Source organism: Pyrus communis, chromosome 9, assembly GCF_041283825.1.
Source record: "Pyrus communis isolate YQ-2024b chromosome 9, ASM4128382v1, whole genome shotgun sequence".
NCBI lineage: Eukaryota > Viridiplantae > Streptophyta > Magnoliopsida > Rosales > Rosaceae > Pyrus > Pyrus communis.
In genome coordinates this window covers 9,347,871-9,359,290 of record NC_142573.1, presented here as the reverse complement: position 1 = coordinate 9,359,290, position 11,420 = coordinate 9,347,871, and the positions used below count along the sequence as shown (strand labels likewise).

The following is an 11,420-nucleotide window of genomic DNA, read 5'->3' as shown; positions in this document are numbered from 1 at the left end:
ATTCTATTTTAAACAAGTGAAGAATGCCTTGGCAATTGAAGACTATTATCGAGAACATCAAATTGCTTGCATGATCATTTTCTTTTATATCTTGGACTCATGTCTTTTGAGGAGGCGAATTTTCTTGCTGATGCCATTACTAGTGTAGGACACTCTATTCATGTTACTTTTATTTAGGATAGGACTTTACCCACTACTGCTAGAAATGCTTTTCTCTTCAATTATATTGGTGGCAGTTGTAATCGTGATTTCTCTCTTTGAATGAATTTATTTTTTCATAAAAAAAAAATTTATTTTTTGTAAAAAACTTTCTAAAATGAAAAAGTAAAAATAAATTCCTCATTTTAACAAGAAAGGGTAGATTAGTAATTGAATTAAGTCTTTGGCTCGTTACCCATTCCCACCGCTGCGCGCCTTGTTACCAAATTGCTCTCCCGCTTCCATATTTACCCACACTGCCACTCTTTCTATCTCAGTTTCACACAACACCCGCAAACCCTAGCGACCCCAATTCTTCTCGTCTCCCTCGCAAAGTCGGCGTCTTTCAGCTTCTCCCACAACTGTACGTCTCCAAACCCTGATCTCGCTATTTCTCCTCTGTTAATTTTGAAACATGTCGTTGAATTTAATTCAATTTTATTTATTTATTTTCGGGTTTGAACCCTAAAATTGGGTCCGAATCCGAATGTAAATTGGGGCTTTATTTGTTTCTGCGTTTGTTGTGGATTCTGTTGTATTGTTTTTATATTTGTATGTTGGGATTCCGATCCAAGAACCGCAATTGAGTTTTAAAGTGGGCCCTTTTGACCCGTCCGGCTGCGACCCACTTCGAGTCGGGTTCGGTCAGTCGGGACCCGGAATCTGGCTTCGATCCGGCGAGTCAGAAGCTCGTCTTTCCCAACCTAATTACCCGTGTCTGAAATGCCCGACCCAGCTTCTTTCTCTAGGTCATGGACCCGGGTTCAATTCTCGGGTCGAATTTCTGGACCACTATTATGTTATGCTTGTTATGATTCCTTCAATATGTTCTCTTTTCCCTCATGCTTCCTTCTTTTGGTACAAATAGAAGAAGTAGTCATCTTTAATGTTCTTAGGAATTTGTTGCAAACCCGTAAATTTTCAATTTTATGATGCTTGGCATGGTAAATTTTCTAATGCATGGTTGCTTTGCATATTGCGTTACTTGTAGAACGATTGCACGAAAGTCGTAGTTATTTTACGGCAACCCTTGTTCCGGTTATGGTAGAGAGTGATTCTGCCTGTACTGCCTGCAGTTTCAGAGATGGTGTCTTGCTTCATACTCATTAATTGCTGTAAAAGTATGCGGTATTCGTTGTGTGTTCTTATTGAGACTACTATGTGCCCATTTCTAACTTCAACACATGTGGTTAATAACACTCTGGAGTTATTAATGCCATTTTTCTGCTGAAAGAAGAGAAATGCATTAGTCATCAATCCAAAAAGCTAAATCGAGATTTGTGTTCTTTTTACTTGGTCATGGATGGCATGGGTCAAATCGTGTTTTTGATTTGCGTCATAACAATTCATATTATAGGCCTGCTCGATTCTGTTAATAATTTCTCTTCTTTTGACGTCTCTAGCTCAGCCTCTTTGAATTGGTTGATGTTATCTTTGAGAAATTTGTTACTTTGCAACCTGCATAACTTTTGCACCTAAACTGTTGGATATGGATGCCCTATTATAACCCGAGACATATATTTTATTTAGTGCCAGCATGAGTGTAGGGTATTTGGATAATTAGTTTACCAATCTTGCCTATACAGACATGCATAGACAGAAGCCTACCGCTAATTTTTGTCGTATCATTGTTGTTCGCCATAACTATGAGACTATTATTAAGCCTTTTAGATTTTTTCACTTCTGTTGTGTGAAAATGCACGGGCAAATGTTTGTGAATTTTTCTTTTAAAAAATAATATGTTATTGTATGGTAGTCATATCTTTGAGTCGACTTCTTGTTTTGATTCTTTCTTTTCCTTTTTGAGTTAGCAATCCTACCACTAATAATTTATAGATATATGTTTTTGATGTGCAGATACTGGTGAAGTACTAAGTCAATGCAATGGATATGTCTGATGCGGTGAACATCAAATCAACCAGATTAAAATCTGTCGTGTGGAATGACTTTGATAGGATTAAATTGGCTGATAACACATGTATTGCTGTTTGTAGACATTGTAAAAAGAAACTCAGCGGATCAAGTACCAGTGGGACATCGCATTTGAGGAATCATTTAATTAGGTGTCAGAGAAGATCTAGTCTTGCTATACCTCAACTCTATGCAGCAAGAGGAAACAGAAAGGAAGGAACTTATTTCAATTTGGATCAACAGCAGAAAAAGGATGAAGTTATTAACCTTGTGAATATTAGGTTTGAGCAAGAGCAGACAAAAGATGACATCAACTATGGAAGTAATAACTTTGATCAAAGGCGGAGTAGATTTGATCTTGCCCGAATGATTATTTTACATGGGTATCCTTTGGATATGGTTGAGGATGTTGGATTCAAAGTGTTCGTTAAGAATCTACAGCCCTTATTTGAGCTTGTGACATCCGAAAGAGTTGAGGCCGACTGTATGGAGATCTATGTGAAAGAGAAGCAAAAGGTGAATGATGTGTTGGATAAATTGCCTGGTAGAATCAGCCTGAGTGCGGATATGTGGGCTTCTTTGGATGGTGCTCAGTACTTGTGTTTGACAGCACACTATATTGATGATTCTTGGCAATTAAATAAGAAGATTTTAAATTTTATTGTCGTTGATTCTTCTGATACAGAAGACAAGCATTCAGAAATTATCATGACATCTTTAATTGAATGGGATGTTGATCGTAAGTTGTCTTCTATGACCTTTGATAGTTATTCCACCAACGACAACATAGTCATTAGAATCAGAGACAGGCTGTCCCAAAACAAGTTACTTTATTGTAATGGTCGGTTATTTGATGTGCGTTGTGCAGCAAATGTTCTCTATATGATGTTTCAGGATGCTCTAGAAGCACTTTGTGAGATAACTGATAAGATTCGAGGAAGTATACGGTATGTCAAAAGTTCGCAAGCATTACAAGCAAAATTTGACGAGATAGCTCAACAAGTTGGAGGTCAGAGTAAGAGGTTCCTATGCCTAGATAATCAAATGCAGTGGAACTCGACATATGTTATGCTTGAAATTGCTTTGGAGTACAGGGACGCATTTTATCTTTTGCATGCAAATGACATTGTCTACACAATGTGCCCATCCGATATTGAATGGGATAGAGTGAGTGTCATTACGAGCTACTTGAAGCTCTTTGTTGAGGTTACCAACAATTTCACAAAATTCAAGTCTCCAACTACAAATTTGTATTTTCCTGAGCTTTGTGAAGTATACTCGCAGCTGAATGAGTGGTGCAAGAATCCAGATGATTATGTCAGGTCTCTGGCTTTTAAGATGAGAAGCAGATTTGAGGAATATTGGCAGAGATGTAGCTTGGGTTTAGCGGTTGCAGCCATATTAGATCCTCGATTTAAGATGAAATTGGTAGAGTATTATTATGGGAAAGTTTTTGGCAGTGGCGCTCCAAGCCATATTTCTGGTGCTTTTGAGTGTGTCAAGGCACTGTATAATGAACATTCAAACTGCTTAGCTTCCCTTGATCAAATTGTGCCTTGGCAAGTAGGTGGTAGTTCTCACTTTCCCGGTTCTGAAAGGGAGTCGGGGGATAGGCTGAGTGGCTTTGACAAATACATTGAGGAAACTACTCAAACCGATGGAACAAAGTCAGATTTGGACAAGTACTTGGAGGAGCATGCCTTCCCTCGTCATGCACCAGGATTTGACATATTAAATTGGTGGAAAGTTCACACTCCTAGGTACCCTGTCCTATCTATGATGGCGCGCAATGTGTTGGGAATTCCTGTGTCAAAAGTTGCGAAGGACTCAGCATTCAACACTGGAGGAAGAGTGCTCGATCGTGATTGGAGTTCCATGAACCCAGCCACTGTCCAAGCATTGATGTGCGCACGGGACTGGATACGATCTGAACTCGAAAGTTAAATTAGGTCAATTTTGTTCCATTTAATTACATTTTCGGTGTCTACATCTTTCATGTATTCCGGTGCAAATTGGAAAGCCAATTGTATGGGTCTCGTTTCAGTTTTTCTGTCTTTCAGTAGGTCTTTCCATCTCTCGGTAAACTCCCCTGTTGTAGATTTTTCCAGATATTGTACATAGTACTGAAATATTATGTCAATTTTTACAGAGTTGGATTATGATTGTAGCATTAAGGCAACAAATTTTTTATGCAGTTATGATTGTTTAGACCATATGTTTAGTAATGATAATTTAAATTCAACTTTTTGGTGGTTGCAAAGTGAACTTGGCATTTTCAGTTTATTTATTTATAAAAGAAATGGATAAAAGCACTCTTTTCATTTTTTCGCATACCCTTGTTGAGTCTTGTTTGTTGTTTTCGTTTGATTTATTCAATTTGACAGGCATAGATAAAGAGGGGTGTGAGAGAAGCTAAAAAGAGAGTGACAAAATCACTTCCCTTCATATGAAGTTGATATTGGAGAAAGAGAAATCAAACTCATGACCTCGGGTGCAGGGGTGGATGTCGCCCTAAGCCCCAAGTCCCATTAGTGTTGATAAAAGGTTGACAATTTGGCAGGGCAATGCATGATATAAGAGACCATATGATATGCCTCTACATGGTAAATGCTTTTCCATATTTACTGCTTATAATTAAACTTCTAACTTGTCTTGTAATTGAAGTTCTGGCTAAAGAATGTGCTTTTCTGAAAAGCATTCTCACAACACATTGGAACTTGCTTGCTTTCTGTATAAGCCAAAAGAAAGAGAAAAAGTGAACAGAATATGGTGTGTTGGCTAGTTTATGGACTAGCATTTATTCAATCAAAGAAACACTCTTCAAAAGCAGTACAGACTACAAACCAACCCGCAGAGTGCAGAATGGGAATAAAAACAGCAATAAATTCCAAAACCAGAGCCAAAGCACTACTAAAACATGGCCTACAAACAGATTAAGCTTAATTGGTGGAACATAAGATATGCATATGATTACAAAAACAAGTGGCCTTTGTGTGAGGATGTGAAGAATTGTTTCATATCGGGAAGATGAGAAAACCGACGTTGCAAGGGCTTTACAAGGTGTTGGCTCACTTCCTCCTTGCCAATTAATTTTAAAATGAAACATCAACTTTCTTCGTAGTATTAAAACAATACGTTTGCTCACGTGAGTTTGGCAGGAAACACCAGCAACTTTCCATTGGAATTAAGCCCAATGAACCCATGTTTTCAGAAACCTTTAAAAAACAATTGATCTCTATCCAAAACTAGTTTTGCATTCTAGCAGAAACAAAAGCCCCTTTTCTTGTTTGGTAGGAAAAATTTAGGCGATTTCAATTGGGAATAAATTCACCATGTTATTTCTTGGGGTGTGCTATCCACACACCATTTTTTACTTCTTACACACCTCTTATTAATTTATGTTCTTTGATCTTGTTCAATTCATCCGATCCGACGGCCGAAAATTAAAAAGGTGTATGAGAAGTAAAAAAGAGCGTGAATATCACACCCCTATTTCTTTACCACTTCTAATTTCAGCCACCATTTCCACAACAATTGTGCTACAAGGGACTTCAACAATTGGCACCCAAGACAACTGAAAAGTGATATCATCTTGTGGTCATCACTATTAGTCAATTACAGCCAGAAGCATCAAATCTCAAAGGGTGTGAAATGTTTTGATGGATTTTTTTGGTATGTACCGGTGTATAAAACTTAAAACATACTGGGGTCTTGGCCATTGAATTCTTTGTTGTTGAATCCTCATCCACAAATCGAACCATTCATTCATTAGTTACATGTTATAGTAGAATTTTTGTGTTTTCTAAACATGCCTAATTATTTAGGAAATGCTCAAATTCAAACCAAATCCTGTTTGCAATTATACCATTAATTTAATTTGTACCAAGGTCTTTGCAATTCTTCTGGTATACATGTAACATGAAATTATCAAAATTAGAAGAAAAATTCACAATGTCCTTGTAAGTTTGTTGTCACATAAATTATACTCCAAGCATTCCAATTCCTCTTTTATGTAGGAATGTGACAGGGTATGTGGCATTTATGGTAGGTATAAGCATTGAAAACCTGCGCTTCTTTCACCATCATTTCCAAGTTCAAATGTAACATCATTGTTGTAGCATCATTGTGGTCCCTCTCATACCCTTCACAATATGTCATTCAATATATAATTATTTACAATTTTTACAGGAGAAATGCAAATACCCTTTTACCCTCTTCAAAATACGATGAATTTTTTCAATCCGATAGTGAAAATTAAAGAGAAGCGTGGAAGAAGGAAAAAAAAAAAAAAGAGGTTGTCTTAGATTATCCAGCCTATCAACTAGTCTGATGTTTCTTCATCGTTTGATATTTTAAAGTCAATCTTTATTGTTCATTTTTCGAACTAAGAAAAGTTGAAAAAAAGTGTTTAGTTATCATTTGCTTTTTACAATGCATGATGCATTGTGGCTTGTACTTCATATTGCCATTGGTTCTCTCTCTCTCTCTCTCTCTCTCTCTCTCTCCTCCAGTGGAAAAGAAAAGAAAGCAGAAGGTGATCCTATTTAGCAATGCATCCTATTCAGCTTTGTGCCAAATTTTGCTTTTGCCCACAACTTGCGCCTAAAATGACATGGGGGATGTTGTGCATAATATCTCTTTGGAAATGATGCTTGTCATTTTGTGATACACCACTTTAAACTTTTAAGTTGTGAATTTTGTTGCAATCACTCGTGCGCGACCGCAACAATACGCTTCATTTTCTAGGAAATTAAGATCTTGAAGAATCTGTTAAGACTTCAAGTTGGTCAAAACTTAGGGTTCATTCTTTTTTGTGTATAAAAAGGTGTAAAAAGAACGCCATTTCTATCCTCCTTTAAGTATAGAACCATTTTTTTTAACTATCAATCACAATCTCCTCATGTCCAGAATGTGAGGATGTGAGAAATATCTTACATCAAAAGTTTACCAAAAACTTACACGTCCTTATTACTCCTCATATTTCTAATTGATTTTATGGTGGAATCTCAAATTTCTTTATGATATTAGCTAGAGTAGGTTAACCCTTGCGTGACTCTCTACAGTTACACATGATGGGGGCACATGGGCATGTAAAGAGATGTCTCACATTGTAAGTTTACCAAACCTTACATGCCCTTATAAGGAGTGGAACAAACAAAATTCAATCTTATATCCAAAGATACGTGATTAGCAGAACTGGAATAGTGAAGACATAGTTAGCTTGAAACAATATATATGCATCAAATAAAACTATATAAAACATCAAATCTACCCTCATAAATCCATCTCATGTATTGATTGTTGTTGCAATCTATGTACAAACTGGAATATAAATTCAAGAAAAATAGCAGGAAAATGCAGTTGAGAGGAAATACGTACGTTCGGTCTTAGTGTTATGAGCTTTCATACGTGCACAGCAATTATAGCCTTGTACAATGTATCATGGCAATATAGCCGTTCGTAATCCACAAACCATTCTTCAGAATTTCTTTGAATATGTCCTTGAATTCATCCGGGACGTGAGCAAAACTCAGATTGGAGAAGAATATGGTCCGTGGTTGTTTAGATATGGTCAATTTAATATCAAATCATATCTAAGTAGATAGGGCAGCCTAGCTATTGTAAGACCATTAGATTAGGGTTAGAATTAGGATGGTGGCTATTAATGCTACGTGGAAACATCACCTGTATATCAGGTCCGTGGCCCAATCAACTAGTACTATAGCTATACATAGCGAGGGATAACTAATTAAGATCCTTCTGGGTGCATGCATGCACGCATGGCATGATATCACGTAGAGACTGATCGATCCATATGCATTGCAGGCCATGTCGAATGCATATAATATTGCACATAAGTATTATTATATAATACCAAACTACATGAGAAATACCAATGTACATTTCAGCTGACAAGTTGAAGTGAAGCTGTTAAGTAAAAATGAAAAACCCTAGTAGCTGCATTTACGCACATTATGATAGAACAGTTTTAAGAAACTTACTTTGTTTACAAGAGGAAGAGGTCTCAATTTATCCACTATGTAGCTACTCAAGGCTTTAGTTACCTGATCTCGTGGATCCATAATTCTTCTTTACAAACAACCTTAGTGCACCCAAGGGGGAAATTGCTAGGTCTATATATGTTAACTTTTGTAATTAAGTCTTCAACTCCTTCAACTCGGCTAGCACCATTCTATACGCTGTCTGAGACATAGTTGTGCTCGAAGTGGCTTGATAACAATATTAAGCTCTCGCTTAAGAGGCAACCCCAGAAGATCTTAGAGAAACACAAGCGAAACTCCTGCACTAAAGGAGTGTCCCCAGGACTCACCTCACGCATACTTGTATCAATTATGTGTGATTAATTTTGTATGTTATACACCTCTTTTGGAGCAAGTCTCCGCAAAACGTAACCTCTAGTCATGCTGGAATCTAAAAAAAAACCAACTCCTTAGACCATCTCCAACTCTTGGGCTAAAAGCCAAATTTTTTAGCCCGGAAAATTTAGCTTTTAGCACAGAAACAACTTTTTTGCTCCAATCCTTATGACCTAAAATTTTAGTCCGGGATTATTAAAGAATGAACTTTGGCTAATTTTTTTTTTCTTAAATTAACTTTAAAAAAAAAATTATGTAGACTATCGTGAATTAATTTTATGAACATTTTAATCTAAAAATATTTAAATTCCGATAAATATTGAAAAATCACTAAATCTTTCCACAAAGTAAGCCTTCGACTTTCACTAATTTTTCAACTTTCACCAATCTTTCAACTTTCACCAAACTTTCAACTTTCATCAATCATCCTCTATATAAACATAGGTCCAATATCAATTGATCACACAATCTTTCAACCTTCAATCATCCTCTATATTCATCAATCTTTCAACTTTCAAAGTGTTTTTGTTTCCTAAAAATCCTCAATATCTCATCAATGGGTGATAGAAGGTGTAGCAGGGCAATGCAGATGACACAATACCAAGCAAGGCTTGACATTGAGGATGCTGAAATGATCAACGCCGAAGTTGAACTTGCAAACTCGCTTATGCAACATGAGCACCATGCCGAATTTAGCCATCGTGGTTATGTCATGTGACATTTATTTGTGCAGTGTGATAAAGAAGAATGTCATGACCGAATGATGAAAGATTATTTCATCGAGCATCGAAGATTTCCTACTCATGATTTGAAGGCAGTTTCAGATAAGGAGAAAGTTTTTTGAAATCATATTGAACCCAGTTGTCAATCATGACCACTACTTTGCAAGGAAGATAAATGCCTTAGGCCGACAAAGTCTATCACCTCATCAGACGCTCACATTTGCATTTCAGATGCTAGCTAATGGGTGCTCTGCAGACTCAACTAACGAGTATTACCAACTTGTGAAGACTACTGCTATTGAGAACCTGAAGCGCTTCTGTCAGGCAATTTAAGCCATATATGGAGCCACTTACCTCCGTAAGCCAAATCGTGAAGATTTGAAGAGGCTTCTACATAAGGCAGACAAAAGAGACTTCCTTGGCATGATAGGAAGTCTCGATTGTATGCATTGGGAGTGGAAGAATTGTCCTACTGCTCAAGGGCCGTCATAACAAGCCAACCATCGTGCTCGAAGCTACGGCGTCTTATGACACATGGATTTGGCATGCATTCTTCGGCGCTCCTTGATCAAACAACGATATCAACGTTCTTTGGTCTTCTCCTCTGTTCGATGATGTTGTCAATGGATAGGCACCAGAATTTCGGTACAAGGTAAATGGTAATATGTATGAGCTAGGTTACTACCTAACTGATGGTATTTATCCTAGTTGGTCTACCTTTGTCAAAAGTTTTTCTTATCCCAATAGTGCAAAGAAGAAATTATTTTCGTAGAGGCGAGAGTCTTACGAGAAGGATGTGAAAAAAGCATTCGGGATCCTACAAGCTTGATGGGCCATTGTTAGAGGGCCTGCACGACTTTCGCTCAATCTTGCAATTCCGGTAGCAATGTGTCCACTCGAAGGATCTTGGAACTTCCCTTTTCTCTTTGCTTCATTTTGCTTATCTCTTCCCGGGGGCCTTACAAAAGAAGGAGTTGGGGTCATTTCATCGATACCTTCATCGACACCTTCATCTCCGGCATTTGTCGGTGCGGCTTTACGTTGAAATAATCTTCCCCATTGTTGGTCCGCATCAGTTCCCCACCTCGGACAATCCTTGAGGATGTCTCAAGCATGTTGCAACTTAAAAAATTGATTTGTCACCCTATGCAAAAAATACATAAAAACAATTAGTTGCAAAATAATATTATGTACATAACAAATAAAATATCAAGAAAAAAACTCACAATTTATGTGTCGCTCCTTCCATTAGCCATGCCAACCACGGCTCTCTCCAAGCTTCTCTTCCATAAAGTGCATGCTTTGTTGATAGTCTTCCACCGATCGTAAACACCACCATCGTCCCTCCCGCCGCCGTTGCAATTTTCTTGAAACTTTGTAATGATTTTATCCCACAAACCTTTTTATTTTGATTTGTGCCAACTGCACCATCTTCGCTAACAGAAACTCATGCCAAACATAAAGCAACATCTTCCTCACATGTCCAATTACGACCTCTAATATGCTCTCTTGCCATCTTTAACAATTTGGAAATGGAAAGAAATGGTAGAAAGAAAAATTGGAAGAATTGTAGGAGAAATTTGAGTTTTGTGTGGATGTTTGAACAAATACATAGGCATTTACAGAGTTTTTAGGTGAATTTTGAGTTAAATAATTTTTTTAATTATTTTAGCCGTTGGATTTAAATTTAGGCCTTTATATCCTCTCTTTTTTTACCGTTAGATTTGATTATATTCGATCTCAGCCGTTGGATTCAATGAATTTTAAAATAACATTTTTTTTTTAAAATAAATAAATTTTGAATCTGGACCGTTGGAAGCAGAAAAGAGCCGTTGGGCTCTGGGTTATGGCCAACAACGGCCCTGATAGTGGGCCCCCCTGTCTAGCGCTAAAGGCGAGAGGGCCGCGTGGGGCGAGTGGGCCAGTGAACAAGTCGAGAATGGGTATTTTTTGGATGAGTCCATGCGTGTGTGGGCTAAATTTGGGGGGCGGGGGTGTATTAGGCCCAGGTTTAGCATTTCGCTTTTAGCCCAATGATTTAGCTTGGGTTGGGTTGTGTTTTGTGGGGGAGGGGGAATAAGTGGGGTATTTTCGCTTTTAGCCTAGGGTAGGAGACAGTCTTACAAGCATAATGTATCTCATTTCTAATATTGATGTTAATTTCAACATTAAACATAACCAATATGGCTAACACTCTTCCTCACATCCTGAA

The 11,420-nt window shown here is 37.6% G+C and overlaps 1 protein-coding gene across 1 annotated transcript; it reads left to right on the top strand.

The window, feature by feature from the left end:
- The first annotated feature begins 405 nt into the window (after positions 1-405).
- Positions 406-4,268, top strand: LOC137740300 (zinc finger BED domain-containing protein RICESLEEPER 1). Its single transcript, XM_068480161.2, has 2 exons — positions 406-562; positions 2,056-4,268. Exon 2 carries the CDS (start codon positions 2,083-2,085, stop codon positions 4,051-4,053), a length of 1,971 nt encoding a protein of 656 aa, XP_068336262.2. The 5' UTR covers positions 406-562; positions 2,056-2,082; the 3' UTR covers positions 4,054-4,268.
- Positions 4,269-11,420: the final 7,152 nt, after the last annotated feature.

Excerpts from the sequence above, each read along its gene's own strand:
- LOC137740300 (XM_068480161.2), top strand. The coding sequence starts at position 2,083 with ATGGATATGTCTGATGCGGTGAACATCAAATCAACCAGATTAAAATCT.